Below are 19251 nucleotides of genomic sequence, written 5' to 3' on the forward strand. Positions count from 1 at the left end.
TGAACTACAACTGGTATCTAGAAGGAGAACCTTCAACTCTGGATTCCCACCCGCTAACTTAAAGTAATTGGAAAGGCTGAATCATTTTTTACCTAAATGCATTCCTTGCATTAGGGTGAAAAATGTTTAGGCATCAGTATCCCCCCCCCCTTTACTTACCAGTTACCTGAGCCCTCATTCGATCCAGTCCTGTGCACATCTGCAGCTCTTCTCTCCCATCACTTCCTGGTCTCACTGGCCTTGTTGAGGCAGCGGGAGCCATTGGCTACCACTGCTGTCACTCAAAGCCAGTGATGGGGGGGCAGGGGTGAGTCCCACTGGCTGTGCCAATAGACGCAGACAGCTAGGCTCAAAGCCAGCCTGCACAAGTGCCTCCATAGAAAATGGCTTTTTATGAGGCCCTCGCCAGAGGGGAGGAGCCAGGAGAGCTGGCATAGGACCCGAGAAAAGCACAGAGATGGTAAATATAAGCCTGTTTGACCTGTTGTTATTTAAAAATAAAAAAACTCGAAGCTTTACAATCACTTTAAATTTAAAAGTCAGTTCCAGATACAAGCTGAACATTGAACAGTATCTCACAAAAGTTAGTACACCCCTCACATTTTTGTAAATATTTTATTGTATCTTTTCATGTGACAACACTGAAGACAACCTCAGGATATGATGCTGAGCATGTGCACTCAACTTCTTTGGCCGACTATGGCAAGGCCTGTTGTGAGTGGAACGTGTCCTGTTAAATCTCTGTATGGTCTTGGCCACCCTGCTGCAGCTCAGTTTCACGGTCTTGGCAATCTTCCTATAGCCTATGCCATATTTATGTAGAGCAACAATTCTTTTTTTTTCAGATCCTCAGAGAGTTCTTTGCCATGTGGTGCCATGTTGAACTTCCAGTGACCAGTATGAGAGAGTGAGAGTGATAACACCAGATTTAATACATCTGTTCCCCATTCACACCTGAGACCTTGTAACACTAAGGAGTCACATGACACTGGGGAGGGAAAATGGCTAATTGGGCCCAATTTGGACATTTTTACATAGGGGTGTACTCACTTTTGTTGCCTACGGTTTAGACATTAATGGCTGTGTGTTGAGTTATTTTGAGGGGACAGCAAATTTACACTGTTATACAAGCTGTACACTCACTACATTGTAGAAAAGTGTAATTTCTTCAGTGTTGTCACATGAGAAGATAGAATAAAATATTTACAAAAATGTGAGGGGTGTACTCACTTTTGTGAGATACTGTAAATCCCACTGAAAGAGCATTTATCATGACCCCCCACCGCCCACTCTGAAATCCTGCTTAGCCAGGGTCTTCACAGCCTAAACCGACTTCTAATTAAGCCTTGTCGTAAGCTGTACTTAAAAGAAGTCTGGACAACAAGAGCATTAATAGTGTCCGTAAATCTTCATCAAAGTGGTTTTAAAGTGGTTGTAAAGCCTAAACATTTTTTACCCTAATGCATTCCCTGCATTAAGGTAAAAAATGTTTAGGTGTCAGCCTCACCCCTTTTTACTTACCTGAGCCCTCATTCGATCCAGAGCCAAGCACGTCTGCAAATCTTCTCTCCCCTCTCTTCCGGGTCTTGCTGGGTTTGCTGAGGCACTGGAGGTTGAGTCCCACTGGCTTTGTCAATGAACGCAACAGCACGGCTCGTGTGCGAACACGGGAAGTGACTTTCCATGGAGGCACTGGACATAGGGAGAGGCCAGGAGTTCTGGCAGGGGACCCGTAAAGAAGAGGTTTGCAGCAACTCTGTGCAATTTCATTGCACAGAGCAGGTAAGAATAGACATGTTTGTAATAAAAAAAAATAAAAAAAAACCTTTACAATCACTTTAAAGGCTCAAGGATTTTTACCTTCCTGCATTATATTCATGAAGGTAAAAAAACTTCTGTGTGCAGCGGCCCCCCCCCAGCCACTCCTAATACTCACCTGAGCTCTATCTCGAACCAGCGATGTGCACAAGGGCTGAACACTTATTCCTTATTGGCTGAGATAGCAGCTGGAGACATTGTCTCCTGCTAATGGCAATCACAGTCAGTGAGCCAATGAGGAGAGAGCAGGGCTGAGCCATGACTCTGTGTGTCTTATGGACCCATAGAGCAGGGTTCAGTAGCGAGTACACATGAGTGCCCCTAAAGCAAGTGGTTTCCTATTTGGGACACTGGCTGAAGACGACGGGAGTAGAGGAGCAATACAGATTTGATATGATCTTCCCTTCCTTGGGTCCCTCGTTGGCACTCCTGGCTCCTCCCTCCTGTCAAGTGCCACCACTGCAAGCAGCTTGCTATGGGGGCACCCGAGCCAAGCCGCTGCTCTGTCCATTCAGACATGGAGCATGGATTGGCCACGCCCCCTCTCTCACCTGTTTGGCTAACTGACTTTGATAGCAGTGGGAGCCAATGGAGCCACTACTGTGTTTCAGCCAATCAGGAGGGAGAGTCTCGGACAGCCAAGGCACTCATGCAGATCGCTGGAGGAAGATGGGCTCTGGTAAGTATTAGGAGGCTAAGGGGGGCTGCTGCACACAGGTTTTTTATCTTCATGCATTAAGGTAAAAAACCTTCTGACTTTACAACCACTTTAAGCTAAATCTCTAAATGCTTTAATAATAAAAAATAATAATCCTTACCTCTTTGAACAAAGATACCAAATTTTAAACTGTTATATTCCTACCTGGCGTGGCAGTGAGTTTCACAGATATTTATTTCAGGTCAGAATAATTACTTTGAACAGTGCATATTTCCATTATAACATGTGCTGGCAGCCATTGAGTGTATAAAGTATTAAAGGAGACGCATAGCCAAAGCTATTTTGGTTGTACTTCTCCTATAGGTCCCAGGATTGCACATAGTTTGGCACTCCTGTGACCTGTTTTCAGCCAACAGCAGGCTAAAGTGCGCTGCCGACTGATGTCACAGAGTCGGTCTAGGCTCTGAAAAGATCCTGACCAATTTGTTGGATCCACTCAGATGACTGGACTGGCACCTGGCTCAGCCTCGTAGTGAGCCTCTAAGAGCCTAAGCCAGTTACTCCCACCCTCTGCACAGCTCAACATTCCAGTGAGCACTGGAGGGGCAGAGCAGAGAGACGGTGACTGGCAGCTACAGCTCTCTGTTCAGAGGGGAGGGGAAGAACTGAGCGATCAGTGGTGTTTGTGCTGGTGGGGTCGGATCAATGCTGCATCCACCTACAGTAGGTGAGTATAAATGTCTGTTATTTTTTTTTAAGTCCATACTTCTCTTTTAACTCGTCAGTTATCTGCCCCAGCTATGATTACTCTCAGCCTGCTAGCACTTTGATGCACTTAGTTGTGCCACAAGGTGGAAAATCTCTAGTTAAGACTATCACTTTCAAATATTGGTAGTAGTGGTGGGATTTGAGACTGCTTCCTTTAAAATAATAAACAAGTCGCAAATGCAACATGCAACATGCAAACCTGCTGTGTGCAATGGTATAGCACAGAGTGGCTCCAAACCTCCTCTTCTGGATGCCCCTGCTAGCACTCTTGGCTCCTCATCTTCTGTTTCTGCCAGTATGGCAAGCACTTTCTATGGGGGCAGATGTGCAACCTCACTCCTGAGCCGTGCTCTGTTTGTCCACAGGTCCCAAAAGGCCGGGGGTGGGGGAGAAGGAGGAGGGGCCAGACATGATGGAGATCGTCGTGTGGTGATCTCCCCAGGAAGTGGGAGCGGGTACCTATCAATCTGTCAATATAAGGTACCCACTCCCCCCCCCCCCCCAAAAAAAAGTACCAAATGTGGCAGTGGAGGGGGATGCGAACAAGATGAGTTTTCCCTTTTGGGTGAAGCTCACTTTAATGCTCTAAATCCTTACGGCTTTGAAACCAGTTTAGGATTTTAAACAAGTTATGAAAAGTCACACAAACAACCATTATGAAAAAACATGTAAACAAAAGAAAATAGTTCCACTTTAAGTTTTAAAACTTTAAAATCAGCCCAGGACGAAATGGCGTATATAGTAGTATTTGGCATAACTGAGTGTTTTTTCCATATGCAAGTAATAGCTGTTTTCTGTCAATAAACATGGAACAATTGTGTAGTCGGCTTGTTTTGCAATCCACCCAAGGACATTTTCTGGATGAATCCAGTGTTATTAACAATGAGTCACTCTGTTGTGTGACTCCCGTATTTCGTAAAATAAAGACTTAAATAGGGCACTGTGCCTGAAAAATGCTCAATCATCTCATCTTATATCACAGGATTTTTTACATTGTACTTTTCACATTGTAAGAGCAAAAGCTAGAAATAATTAGACTATCGTATCAGAGAAAAAAAGTGCATTATATAAAGATATTCGCAGATGGCACAAGATTGGAGCCAATCTATTCTTAAAGTGCCCTGTCACCTTGCCCATGCAGCAAAGAGTGACAGATGCTAAGAGCAACACACATTATGCTGTTTAGGGAGAGCTACAACTACTGATTGCCTTCTGTAGCATGCCTGTCATCAGTACTTTGAGTTTTTGACCCAGGACAAAGACGTTAGAAAGAAGTCAGAAGTCAGAGCATAAGGACATCTTTTATTTTCATATTCCACAAGAGCCACGGTTTTGGAGTTGCTCTGACCCAGTTGTCTAGCCATCACAATTTGGCCCTTGTCAAAGTTGCTCAAACTTGCCCAGTTTTTCTGCTTTCAACATATCAACTTCAAGGACAACATGGTCACTTGCTGCCTAACCCACTTTCAGATGCCATTGTAATGAGATAATCAATCGTATTCACTTTACCTGTCCATGGCCATAATGTTATGGATAATCAGTGCATATACAATATTTTTCGATCCATAAGATGCACCTGACCATAACATGCACCTAAGTTTTAGAGGTTGAAAACAAGAAAAAAAAAATATTCTGAACCAAATGGTGTACTAAAATATTTTCCAGTGCCCATGAAATGAGTGACCATTACTATAGAAAATGCAGAGTGACCATTACCATAGAAAGTATTGGCAGGGTATGGCAGAGTATTGGCAGGGTATTGCAGAGTATTGGCAGGGTATGGTAGAGTATTGCAGAGTATTGGCAGGGTATGGGGGGATGGCTGTGACTGCACTTGTCACAGAGCAGCGCTGTGGACACTACAGATGCAGCCCACAGCACTGCTGCCATCCGATCTCTCCTCTCCACTGTACAGATCTGTACACAGAGGGGAGAGAGGAACCAGCGTCATCATGACGCAAGTTTGATTACAAGTGATCGCTCCGTCATTTGACAGAGCGATCACATTGCAAACGGCGGGTGCACCAAGATGGTCACCGCTGTGGAGCTAGGCCGAAGCCATGGCCTTTCCTAAGGCCGAGGCCGCGGAGCACGGCGTCAAGCGTATATTCCCACCATAAGACGCAGGCACATTTTCCCCCATATTTCTGGGGGAAAAAAGCGCATCTTATAGTCCGAAAAATACGGTATTTGTTAGACTCAGTTTACTACCAATCATAGCTCTCAACTGTCCCTGATTTCGAGGGACTGTCCCTGATTTGGAGCAATGTCCCTCTGTCCCTCATTCCTCCTTATTTTGGTCTGATCTATATAGATGTATATAAAATGCACTTTTTATCCATCAAAAAGTGTTTCTCAGTGCTAAACCTTTCATCTGATTTCTAAATTGCTGCATTTGTAAATTCCAAAAGCCAATATAAAGGAATAGTAGTGGTAAAAAAAAAAGCACTTGTGGGTTTAACCAATCTTGTTTTTTTGCACAATACTCCTTTAAGGGGGCATGGCAAGGGGGTGTGTCCTATGCCTGCATACTTTTCTGATAGGCGTTCCTCATTCCCATCTCAAAAAGTTGGGAGGTATGCCAAAAATCCTGTTTGTTTCAGTAGTCATACAAAGCTAAGGCTTACCTGAAACATGTTTATGTCGTTTTCACTAATTCATTTAAAAAAAAGTGTGTTTGCTGTTTGTGTACTTAAAGAACTGCAGTATGCTCACATAGTTTGTACTAAAAACATCTTTGCCATTCTGAAGCTTCCCTCCAACCACTTTGCATATTACTTTATATACACTGTGATTCTGTACTTGCCAAATATGCTGCAGAAATCTCCCTCCACTGAGACTGGCTGCAGCCATTTTAACTGTGGGCAGCTGAAGCTGCTGCCTGCTCACTTCCTGGATTTACACAGACACTCAGAGCCACGCCTCCAGCTCTGCGGCTCTCATTGGCTCTCTTATGGCTCACCCCCCTCCCTTCCTGGCAAACTCTCACGAGAGTGCGAGAGAGAGCTGTGCATGATGTCATAAGCCTAGACTTTTTACCAGACAAGAAACAGGAAGTGGGTTGTATAAGGTATTTACTGGCGGAATTTTTTTTTTTTTTACTATCCAAAGTTAAAACAACAAGTGCAGAACATTTAACAGATGGAAAGTTGAAAACATGACTGAAGGTCTGCTTTAACCACTTTAAGACCAGCTGCCGCAGTTGTACTGCAGCAGGTTGACTCTCCTGGGCGAATCGCGTCATTGTACATCGGCCACTTTAGAGGAGAAGTCCATCCTGAGCTTTTTATACTGGGTTTCTCCTCTGGATCACAGGAGTGCAATTAGTTTTGCACTTCTGTGACCCATTTTCAGCAGAGAGTGGTCTGAAGTCCGCTCTCCGCTGACATCACTGGAATCAGTCAAGGCAGCGCGTCATCCCGACTTCCAAGTGTGAATCCGGCAGCTGCCTTGATTGATGGCAGTCTCAGAATCTCAGCGAACTGCTGAGACACTCAGATGGCCACTCCCCTCCCCTCCACAGCTCAGTGCTCCAATGAGTGTTGAGAAGCAGAGAGGAGAGGAGAGACGTTGACTAACAGTCAGCAGCTTTCCTCTCTGGGATCTGTGAAAACCGAGCCATTGGTGATGTTTGGTGGCTCGGTTCTCAGTGCAGAGACAACGGGGGACAGATACAGCATTGGTGTGATGTTGCATCCCCATAAGTTAGTATAAATCAAACATAAAAAAACAAAAAAAAAATACTCCTCTTATTAGAGCTCTAGGGGGCAGCTGCGATGTTCGTAAACAGACGGATCCCCGTTCTGACAGGGGAGGAGAGACAGATCTGCTGTTCCTTGTAATTAGGAACAGCGATCTCACTCCTCCTCCAGCCAATATACTCCACACCACAGTTAGAATCACCTCCCTAGGGAACACATAACCCCTTGATCGCCCCCCTAGTGTTAACCCCTTCCCTGCTAGTAACATTTATACAGTAATCAGTGGCTATTTTTAGCATTGATCGCTGTATAAATGTCACTGGTCAATATATGTTTTATTTTTTATTTTTTTTTACTAAAAATATGTAGAATATATATTGGCCTAAACTGATGAAATAATTATTTTTTTTACATTTTTTTGGGATATTTATTTTAGCAAAAAGTAATAAATGTTGTTTTTTTTTTTTTTTGTCAATATCTTTTTGTTTATAGCGCAAAAAAAAAAAATGCAGAGTTGATCAAATACCACCAAAAGAAAGCTCTATTTGTGGGGAAAAAAGGACATACATTTTGTTTGGGTACAGCGTCGCACGACCACGCAATTGTCAGTTAAAGCGTCCCAGTGCCGTATCGAAAAAAATGGCCTGGTCATTAAGAGAGCATGGTGTTCTGTCACCACCTTCAGAACAGGAAAGAAATCACCATCCCTGCAATTTGTGTTAGGGTTACAGGGAGAGTTAGTGTGAAGAATAATGTTAGGGTTACAAGGAGGGCCAACATTAGTGTTAAGGTTACATGGAGATAGAGCTGGACGATTCTGGCCATAAGGAGAATCACGACTTTTTTGCTTAGAATAAAGATCACGATTCTTGTGGCGTAACATCATCTTACACTTCATACAAAAAAATTGGGTTAACTTTACTGTTTAGTTTTTAAAAAATTCATCAAAGTGTATTTTTTCCCAAAAAATTGCATTTAAAAGACTGCTGCGCAAATACAGCATGACGTAAACTATTGCAATCACCATTTTGCTCTCTAGGGTGTCTGCTAAAAAAAAAACATAATGTTTGGGGGTTCTAAGTAATTTTCTAGCACAAAATAAGGGGTTAAACCACACTCATCTACAGACAGAAGTTCATTCGCCTTGAGCTAAAAGTAAGTGTTACAATGTTTCTCTTTATCTCCGCCTACCCGATGTTGTGATAAACTTGGCAGACTGCCTGGATTCTTTCTTTCTTTTGACAGCTGTCAGCAGAGAACTCTCTGCATTGAATTGGGTAAATGCTGTTTTAGAATCGCAATCTTGATTCTTTAACGATTAATTTTGCAGCTCTACATGGAGGGTTGGTTTGAGGGTCAGTGTTAGGGCTACAGACTGGGGTTAAACAAAGGTTAGTAGGTTAGTATAGTAAGTATTCGAAGAAGAGCTAGTATTAGGATTCATGTTAGTTTAAGGGTTACGGGGCAAGTTAGTGTTGGGTTTATAGGGAGGATTAGTGTTAGGGCCACAAGGAGGCTTGTAGTTAGTGGTAGGGTTACCGGAAGGGTTATGTTAAGTATGTTAAGTATACAGATGACCCCTGATGACGTCAGAGTGTTACTAACGAAACTGGTAGGGTATACTGAATGTGACACATCACTTCTGCCTTAGCCACGCAGCTGTATATCAGCGGCGCTTTGTTTGTGTAAAGACTGTCTGCACAATGTGTTTTTTCACTTTGTTTTTATTACGCTTTTAATACATTTTTGACATGTTGACATACTTTACTATGGGAACATTACATTTTTTCTCATTGATGGCATTGATGATTTAATGACCAATCTAGCATCGAGGGTCCTACAAACAAGTCCATGCAGCGTCCAGGCAGGTCACAGCACTTCTAACTACACAGCATTTGGATCAAGCCGGCGGTCGTGAGATTTCATCTGGCATTTCTACATAAGCGCGTTTGACTCCTGTAATGAGGGTCACTAATTTCTGGTGAATAGACTGTGTGACCGGTGACGGTGGTGGAAGATTAACCCTTATGATGATCGCTGAATATTAGGAAGATTCCATCCAGAAGTCATTCAGATTTTGTTTGCCAAGTTTTGAACACTACTTCACAATTTTGCGTTCTTGATTTTGATTTTTCTGAACACTAAACACCTATGTTGGTGTCTTCACATTTGGACTTTAGTTGAGAATGCATTTATGGTGTTTGCCATTATTAGTACTCTCATTCGTTTTTGATCGTTTTTGCACTTGCACTTTGTAGAGAGCACGGTTTTAACTAACTTGTTAATTTTATTCATATATTTTTTTATACAACGTGCTGCTCTCATATAAATTTCACGTCATTCATTAATTAATTAATTATTTCACTTGCGTGGTTTGGTGGTATTTGCATTTAATTTATACAGAGAGGGTTCATGTTAGTATTGAGGTTGCAGGATGGGTTAGCGTTAAGGTAAGGCACTAGCACAAAAATTAATCCTGATATCTTAGTGCCGAAAGTTTTTAGTTAACCTGTAAACATTATTTTCTAATATGCATCTGCAGTAAAATGTCAAGATTGTTTTACCCCCCGCTACATATTCACACTAGTTTTCTTGTTGAAGAAATAGTTTGGAAATTGCTACTGTCCTATGATGGCCGCAGTCCTCTCTTGACTTGACTGTACTTTTCTAACTTGAGTTGTTGTTTTTTTTTGTCTGGCTTTTCATCTGGAATACAGATGCTCTCCTGTCTCATAACACAGTTAGTTTGCTGTTGTGGTTTTCAGATGTCACGGTTACTCAACATGGACACTGCAGCCAGATTGTGTAGTGTTAGGTTCCTTTCTGTTGTGCAGCCATAATGCTGCACAAAATAAATAACTCTCATTAAAGCTGAAGTTTAATCTGCTTATATTTTGCATTCCCTGGTTCCTCCTTTCCCCCTTCATCAACATGCTAATTACATTTAAAATAAAACCTTTTCAGTTTTCATTACATACCTTTTTTTGGACACATGATTTCATCACTCGGTCTCCGATTTTTTCTGTGCAATGCAAGTAGATCATGACTGGTAGAAATGCTGTACATAGCACCCTCAAAATACCACAGCGAGTGCAACTAAACTAAAATCTCAGATTTGCGGTTGTCACCAGAACAGTAATATAATTTTTTCTTTTTTCTTTTCTCATTCTTTCTCTTTCTCATTCTTTTTTTTTTTCTATTTGTTTTCCCTGTTTTTTTTTCTGGAAAAAATATACATTTTGGAAAAATGTAAAATGTGGACTAGTTTTATAAATTGAAAGTCATTCTTACACTGGGAAGGTGAAATGCAACTTACTATTATGTTTGAAATAAAGTGCAGCTTATTCAGTAAATAAACTAAACTTGCTTTTTAAAATTGTATTTTTATAACAAATAGAATAACAAGGACTGTATATGTTAAGAACATTGCAACTATACACATGCATGTGTATGTTGTGTATTTTGGGAGGCAGTAGTTTGTAACACTTCCTCACTGAAGATGTTGCTGGTGAAGAAACACTTTGTGATAATCCAGAAGCAGCAGAAAGAGTGTTTCTGGAATGCGAATTCTGGGGGGAAAAGCTACTCGCACTTTCATTATGGTCCTCATCATTTTATTTCATAAAGTATTTTTAATGTCTTTAAGGCACCTCTAGCGTGCCAGGATGTGTTGTGTCATCCTTGTAGCATTTAGAAAAGAATATTTCTTGTCACAATATTTGCAAATTGCAGCCAGCAGAAAATGCGCTGTGGAAATGTTTCCAAACTCTAGATGTTGGTCTCACTATTTTACTAAGAGGAGGAAAAGAAGCACAGATTTACTGACTAGATTATAGGTACAGATTTTGCTGTGATGGTGGAAAACATAACAGGAATCATTTAAAGGTTATAAAGATAAACTAATTTGTCAGAGAAATTTTACCTCTTACATTTCAATTTAGGCCTGAGTGAATATAAACTATCATCTACTGTATCCCAACAATCACTCAAATGTAGAAGGTGAGGTCTCCCCTGGAATGATTCTGATGCCATTCCAATGGTGGTTTAACAAGGAGCTTTTTAGGATAGATGACTACCTCAACAGGGATCAACCATACTCATAGCAATTATTTAAGGATACGTTTCAAATGCCCCCTAGTGAAATATTTTGGTACAATCAGCTTATCTCTTTTGTATGATCTAAACATAGTTTGCTAGAGGGACCCCTTACACTCACAAATTTAGAATTATCTTATCAAATGAAAGCCCTTCTACAAGAGCGGGTATCGACAGTATACACCACCCTTACTGACCCGACGACTACGCTCCATTATATGACTCAAAGGGAACACACTTACATTTTCTGACTGGCAAGAAATTTCCTATGCTTTGTCCAAAGTTTCTATTAACACAACAGTAATTGAAGCCAACTATAAAATACTCCTACGTTGGTATTTGGTCCTGACCAGAGTTGTGAGGATGCATCCATCTGCATCCCCCACTTGCTTTAGGTGTTGTGGCAAGATGGGTACAATATGTCATGTTTGGTGGCAGTGCTCTGTAGTCACCAGATTTTGGATTCAAATATTTAATTTGATATATTCAGTGACAGGGGTTAATATCCGTAGATCCCCGAAACTAGCACTCTTTCAAAAGTTTCCTGATGAGGTCCCCAAAAAATCAATACAACTCATTACATACTCTATACATTTTTCACAGCTAGAATAACTATTGCTAAATATTGGAAGTAGTTGATGATTACCCTTGAATACATGTAGAATAAACTTAACTGGATCATGGTTAATGATAGACTTACCTGTATTCTTCGCAACTCTACTAAGAAATTTGATGCAACATGGGACCCATGGCTACAATACTTATCTGTAACTTAATAAATTTCTTGCTGACTACTCCCTTTTTCCTCTTTTTCTTCATATATATATATATATATATATATATATATATATATATATATATATATATATATTTTTTTTTTTTTTTTTTTCTTCTTCTTCTTCTTTCTTTCCATTTTTTGGAAGGTTTGTAATGCTGTCTCTGTCCCACCTGGAGTGATCCAAACTTTTACATCTGTCACCAGAACAGGAAAAAAAAGGGAAATGTTCCATTAATGACACCTTTTCTAGTGACAAGAAAGAAAAACTGATGGGCCTAGACCCTCCAATACTTTATATAAAAAAACAAAAAAAACAAACATCACTGATTTTGTTTAGTGTATAAAAATCTATCTGGTCACATTATAGCACTTTCTTATCAATGTAGCTGCAGTTTGGCTTTGGGATTGTGTTTTCAGCACTCAGGAGAACAATAAATCCTTAAACTGCTTCCCTACACTCCCTTTACATGGTAACGAACAGCTGGAAAATATTTTACAATGTTTTTGCAGCATAATTTATGTTCTTCTAGCAGTAGCAGTAGTTATGCCTGGAAGACCCTATAACTTCAGCAGTTTTGTGGTGTAAGTTGTTATGAGACCAACACAATTTACTCTGTTTATGAGCTACACACACGTGTTACCAATTTAATTATGAGCCTTCAGAATTTTCATACCACAACAAAAGGATTGTTTATGAACTAAAACTCAGATACATTTTTATTTGCATTATACATACATGTGTATGCTAGTGTTATGATGCATATATACTGAAGGTGTTGTGTTCATTTCTTCCCAGGTGATTCTCTAGTGGACAGATGAGAACAAAAGGATGACTAGCTGGGCCAGCCGCTTTCTCAACTGTCTTATGTTGTTTCTCTTGGTCATGTCTTCAAAAGGTAAATCCTAATATTATTTGAGATATGATACAGTATAAGAGCTGCTTTTAAAGTTCTCTGATGCCTTTTATCATACCAGTTCCTGGTATGAATTAAAGCATGGCCCTCATCTCAGGTAGCAACTTGGGATCTGAGAGGTTCCTAGTTTGCCTCTTGGAATCGCACTGCTTCACTGCTGTGTCCTCAATGTTGGCATTAGTCTTGCGAACCTTCATTTCAAAAAGGAAGTTTTGCTCCCTGCAACATCCCTATCACTTTTCTTTTTTTCTTAAAAACATTTTTACTTTTTTTTACCGGCCTAGGATGGAATGACGTGTCTCTGCTCCCACAACCTCTTGGGATATCCCAGTCACATATTCCTGGTGGCTGCGGGAGCAGGAACTCACAGCACCTGTGGGCTGGCCTGGCACTCGTCATTGGGGACAGGCTCCAGCAACCCAGGAGAGGCACCCAGGCTCCCAATGGTGTCAGTGGGACCCATGGTGAGGGACCTAGGCAGTGGATCGAAGCAGGAAATGCTAGATTTGCTGGTCAGGTGAGTATGTGAAGGACACCCCTGAAAAACAGGTAAGAGGGGAATGAAAATAAAGCATCAGCTACATCTAGACCTGGTAGTCATGGATGGGATTTAATAAAGTAGGGGCAGTACATGGGAAGCACTCTGATGTACAAGCATGCACAACTCTTCTGGCTGTGATTTATGAGAACATAAATGTAGTATATTAGCACTGGCAAACCTCTTGCAGTTCTTAACATCTAGTAGGCAGCACAGCGGCTAAGTGGTTAGCACTTACTTCTGGCAGAATTATGATATTCAGTTTGAATCCCAGACACGGCACTTTCACGCAGTTTGCATGTTTTCCCTGTGCCTGCGTAGGTTTCCTTTGGGTGCTCCGGTTTCCTCACGCACTCCAAAGACATGCTGGTAGGTTATTTGGCTCCTGTCAGAATTGGTCTTAGTATGTCTATGTATGTGAGTTAGGACCTTAGATTGTAAGCTCCTGTGTAAATTGTCAGTTGTTAGCTCCTTGTCAGCATTATATACAGTAAATACCTTTAAATAATACAATAATAATAAGCCTAAAGCAAATAACCTGTGTAAGAAGCATCTGATAGGGGTTGCATAATATGAATGGATAATGATGCTATTCATAAACCCATGCTCAGCTTTAGTGCTCAAGCTAGTGTAAGTTCAAAGAGTCAGATGGTTCAAATGGTTTCCATTTGAGGCTTCTTACATAGGTATTTTGCTTTCTGACAGATTCTTTGAAAAGATAATTAAAGTAGTTGTACATGAATCATTTTGACTTTAGGGGTACAGTTATGCTATATATGAGCTTTCTGCATAATTGAAGACTACTGGCCACTACCAGGAGAAGAGGTGAAGTAGACCCCGTGCGTTATATGACCAGCCTGTAAACCTCTAGAAAAATTAAGGTTTAAAGTAACTAAATCATAAATTATAGCTAATGGGAGCCTCCGGGTGGAGGGGGAACCAGAAGGCAAGTACAGAGCCCCGAAATTTGGCTTTAACTTGTTAACATCACATGAGAGCCTGGTCATTGCAATTCATTGCATCACACCCGTTTTCTATACATGATAACAACAAATAATGAACCATTAACATTTGTAATTTGAGGTGCATAAGGGCAGACATGAAAAAAAAACAAAAAAACATTTTTGTAAAATCGACAAATCTCTAAAATAAAAAGATCCCTGTGCTATAAGGAGAAAAAAGGCTATTATCTACAAATGGTTAAATATCAGCCCACTGTTCTTTGTATCTCCATATAGGTATAAAAAGTACAACTGCTTTCTCCACAGTGCTGTAATTAAGAGTATACCTATTTATTAAACCCAGTCTAGTTAAACTTAGGAGAAAGAGAGCGTATGCTATGTATCATTGTGTGCATGGCTCTTTAAGACAACTATACCATAAAGAATATACTACCATTGTCTATGATACAACCTCTACTATGTCATTCCACATTCCGGGGGCTTTACTGACAACATAATAATAGCGTGTCAGTTCCTACTCTAAGCCTCTTGTGTCAACTGGTCCTCTTTGCTGTTCAGAATTAACCTTCACATCCACAGATGTTGAATCCCATTACACTTGAAATATAAATGTCTCATGTACAAAGAGTTGTGTGCCACAGCCTGACTCAATTACATCCGTTTACTGGCAAACTATAGTGAGTTTTCAGCAAACACCCCTTTTAGTATTGAAACATTAACTTAAAAGGAATGTTTGATGTGAATTTCACAATTGTACTTGCTTGCCAATCCGTAATTTGATTATTGTATGTCATGTGTGGCTTAGATACACCATCTACTGGTCAGGGGGACCTGCAACCAATCACATATAAAATGAGTGCAGCTCTATATTAATTGATACATTATTACATTTATTTTTAAGCAAGCAGTATAAATACCTGAATTTGATGTGGTGTTAGTGTCTTTAGGCCTTGTACAGCAGAGCTCAGACTGGAAAAGGCAGAAGCAGCAAAAGGAGCCAATCAGGAGCCTCATAAGAAGTTCTCTCTAATTTTTCATTTTTTGCAAGGAACCAGCAGTCCTATTGCCGTCCCAGTCCACCATCTCACTTGCTTTATCCTCGGCTGCATGTTAATGGTTTTAAAAAATGCAACTGTCACTAAATTAGAAGAAAGGACATGGGACTGGGATGAGCCACAGTGTGAAGTGATGGTCTTGTCCTTTATACCAGTGTAGGATAATGACATGCTAAGAATGAGGTGTGGAAAGCATATGAGCTGTCTGTGAAGCAACTGTAGCAATTAGGGGAGTGATGTCATTGTGGCTCCGGACACTCATACAGCTGGAGCTCGCGAACCTGGAAAAAAAAAATGAGGGGGTTCAGGGGAAATGGAAGCCCTGTCAGCGCCGCATACCATACCACCGATGCATACCAGCACATTATGCAATTGCCTTACAGGTGTTTTTTTTTTTTTAAACTGCCACAGTTAACGACCGCTTTAAGACAGAACAAAATAACAAGCTTATAAGCTTGAATTGGACCTATACTTTGTGCCAAAAAAGGCAGACAGAGGGCAAAGGACTAGCTTATAGTATTGCCTGTAGGCTCCATGCAGCTGATCTTTTCCCCAATACTGACATACCATGTTGTGTCTACAGTGACAGGGCTTCACTTCCTCATGTAAATGCTGACACTCTGATGACGTGTAAGGTACTGATCAAAAAGCAGCTAGAGAGATGGAGGAAACAGATCAACAGAATGGATGAAGCAGATGAAGGGAGATCCTTGCACTGCAGGTCCTCGGTTGCAGCTTCCTCTCCAGCAAGGAGAACACTGAGCAGAACAGTAATCTAAATCTCCTGAGAATGGCATTTAGAGTCATTGATGCAGATATACAGCTGTGAGGCTCAAGGCACAGGGATGCCAAGGCACCAGAAGACAAGTTCAATTTTTCATGAAACTGCTTAGGTGCAACAAACTTTTCTAGCTGTGCCCTATAACATAGCAATTTTTCACTTTTTGAGTTGGGCCCACTTTAACATAATAACCATAAACCATTATAGTTTCCCTTTAACCACTTTTATGATTACTCTATAGGGTGATGGCATCACAAGTAATAAGTTCTAGCATACATCATTGGAATTGTCTTTGGCGTGCTATTCAGTAAGGTCCAGAGCAGCTGAAATGTTCTTTCTTTTTTTTCTCTACAAAACCAAAAGCCTCATGAAAGAGCCAATTTTGACATTTTCCTTCTAAGGAAACAACACAAAGGAACATCATTCCACGAGCACTATTGGAACATACTGGCTTTGTTTCTGAAAATACCCTGACAAGATTCCTTTTTTTCATGTCCTCCGCTTTGCCTTATCCAAATGGGAAATGCATGAAATGGAGCAGACGTCGGAGGCTGAATTAATTCTGGTGGAGAGGAAGAAGCGGCATTTTTATTTTAATTATGATTCAGTCAATTAAATGGTTCACACCAGAGAAAAAAAGGATTTTTTTTCTTTCTTCTCTATGACTTAATAATACACTAACCTACATACAGCTTGGCTTGCTTTGGCTTTTTTCCTGGAAACTCTAGCTCTGAATGCTTCTAATTTTGTAGTAAGGTTACCTTCTTGCTGCGTCCAAGAGATTGCTTTGTTTGATGGATGTGATACAGTATGACTTCATACCACATTAACTTCCAATGTTTTATTCAGCATTGGTCTATTTCAGACTGAAAATACATTATGACCTACAGGATTTCTAAATGATCAAACAGCTCATCAAGTGTTCCCCTAGTAATAAATAAGAAAATGAAGCCTTGGTCAGGACGTGACGTTTTGAAGGACAATCGTTTAATGATACCCTATTAGACAGTGGTGGAAATTAATTAAAGATCTTATAGCTATCTCCTACAGTCAGTGCTTTAATTTTTTTTATTGACCTAAAACATAGTTGCTAGGAAATAGTGGAACATTATTTGTATAATGCATATTTATTTCAGGTATCCAGGTAAAGAGGCCATGGATGTCTCACAGGCTGGACTTCAAAAAATGTCTGCCATTTTTCATCTGCGTAATGTGGTGGATTGATGGGACTAGTAGTTTAACCACCTAAATACTGGACACGTTAACACCCTTCCTGTCCAGGCTAATTTTCATCTTTCAGCGCTGTCGCATGATAATTAGTCATGTAACACTGTATCCATATGAAATTTTTATCATTTTTGTCACACAAACAGACCTTTCTTTTGATGGTATATAATCACCACTGGGTTTTCTTATTTTTTGCGCAACAAAAAGATACTTTTTTTAAAAAAAAGCACACATTTCTTATTCGCACTTTTCTGATATAAAATTTAGCAAATAAGTAATTTTTTTCATACATTTTTGACCAAAATGTATACTGCTATATTTCTTTGGTAAAAAATAACCCTAAACGGTATATATTATTTGATCTGTGTGAAAGTTATAGAGTCTATAAGCTATGCTACCAATCAATGAAAAATGATCACACCTGATGTACTGACAGCCTAATTTCTTGAGGCCCACATCCCAGGACAGTACAAATACCTCCTCCCCCCCCCCCCCCCCCAATTACCTTTTCTTGGAAAGTAGACACAGTAAGAGTAAGTGGTGTTTTTTTTTTTAAGTTGTCATTTTATTATTTGGAAATTAAATTTAAAAAATTGTATTAAAAAGGCATAAGCATACTTGCAAACATTATATATTGCCTAGCAGAGGCCCTAGAGAATAAAAGGATCGATTTTGCAATAATTTATGTCCCATAGTATTTTGCACAGCAGTTTTTCGAACGTATTGTTTTGGAAATAAATACATTTTAATGCACACAAACACAATATAATACACAATTTTTTGTTAAAATATGATATATGGTATTGTGTCGAGTAAATAGATATCAAACATGTCACGCTTTAAATTTGCATGCTTTACCCTCAGCTTCTTTAGCAAAGCAGTGGTAGTCTTGGAGGTGTGTTTGGGGTCGTTATCATGTTGGAATACTGCCCTGCGGCCCAGTCTCCGAAGGGAGGGGATCATGCTCTTCTTCAGTATGTCACAGTACATGTTGGCATTCATGGTTCCCTCAATGAACTGTAGCTTCCCAGTGTCGGCAGCACTCATGCAGCCCCAGACCATGACTCTCCCACTTTAGGCAAGCCACACTTGTCTTTGCACTCCTCACCTGGTTGCTGCCAAACATGCTTGACACCATCTGAACCAAATAAATTTATCTTGGTCTCATCAGAGGTTCCAGTAATCCATGTCCTTAGTCTGCTTTTCTTCAGCAAAATGTTTGCGGGCTTTCTTGTGCATCATCTTTAGAAGAGACTTCCTTCAGGGACAACAGCCATGCAAACCAATTTCATGCAGAGTGCTTATGGTTTGAGCACTGACAGGCAGACCCCCCCCCCCCCCCCCCAACCCTTCAACCTCTGCAGCAATGCTGGTAGCACTCAGCACTCATACATCTATTTACTGGCAGCACTCATACATCTATTTCCCCAAACAACCTCTGTATATGATTCTGAGCATGTGCACTCAACTTCTTTGGTTGACCATGATGAGGCCTGTTCTGAGTGCAACCTGTTCTGTTAAACCGCTATATGGTCTTGGCCACCGTGCTGCAGCTCAGTTTCAGGGTCTTGGCAATCTTTGTATAGCCTAGGCCATCTTTATGTAGAGCAACAATTCTTTTTTTCAGATCCTCAGAGAGTTCTTTGCCACGAGGTGCCAAGTTAAACTTCCAATAACCAGTATGAGAGAGTGAGAGCGATAACACCAAATTTAACACACCTGCTCCCCATTCACAACTGAGACCCACGTAACACTAACGAGTCACATGAATCCAGGGAGGGAAAATAGCTAATTGTGCCAAATTCTGACATTTTCATTTAGGGATGTGCTCACTTTTGCTGCCAGCAGTTTAGACATTAATGGCTGTGTGTTGAGTTATTTTGATGGGACAGCAAATTTACACTGTTATACAAGCTGTAAACGTACTACTTTATATTGTAGCAAAGTGTCATTTCT

The 19251-nt window shown here is 40.5% G+C and overlaps 1 protein-coding gene across 2 annotated transcripts in view; it reads left to right on the forward strand.

The window, feature by feature from the left end:
- Positions 1-19251, forward strand: part of SHISAL1 (shisa like 1) — a 219263-nt gene that overhangs the window by 134755 nt on the left and 65257 nt on the right. For both annotated transcript variants that reach the window (XM_077469380.1, XM_077469381.1), the window contains exon 2: positions 12615-12714. In XM_077469380.1, the coding sequence (XP_077325506.1) occupies positions 12648-12714 (67 nt within the window). In that variant the 5' untranslated portion in view covers positions 12615-12647. The remainder of the gene's footprint in view (positions 1-12614; positions 12715-19251) is intronic.

The sequence above is a fragment of the Lithobates pipiens genome, unplaced genomic scaffold (genome assembly GCF_037356315.1).
Source record: "Lithobates pipiens isolate NorthernLeopardFrog02 unplaced genomic scaffold, aLitPip1_a1.2 Scaffold_8, whole genome shotgun sequence".
In the NCBI taxonomy this organism is placed as follows: Eukaryota; Metazoa; Chordata; class Amphibia; order Anura; family Ranidae; genus Lithobates; species Lithobates pipiens.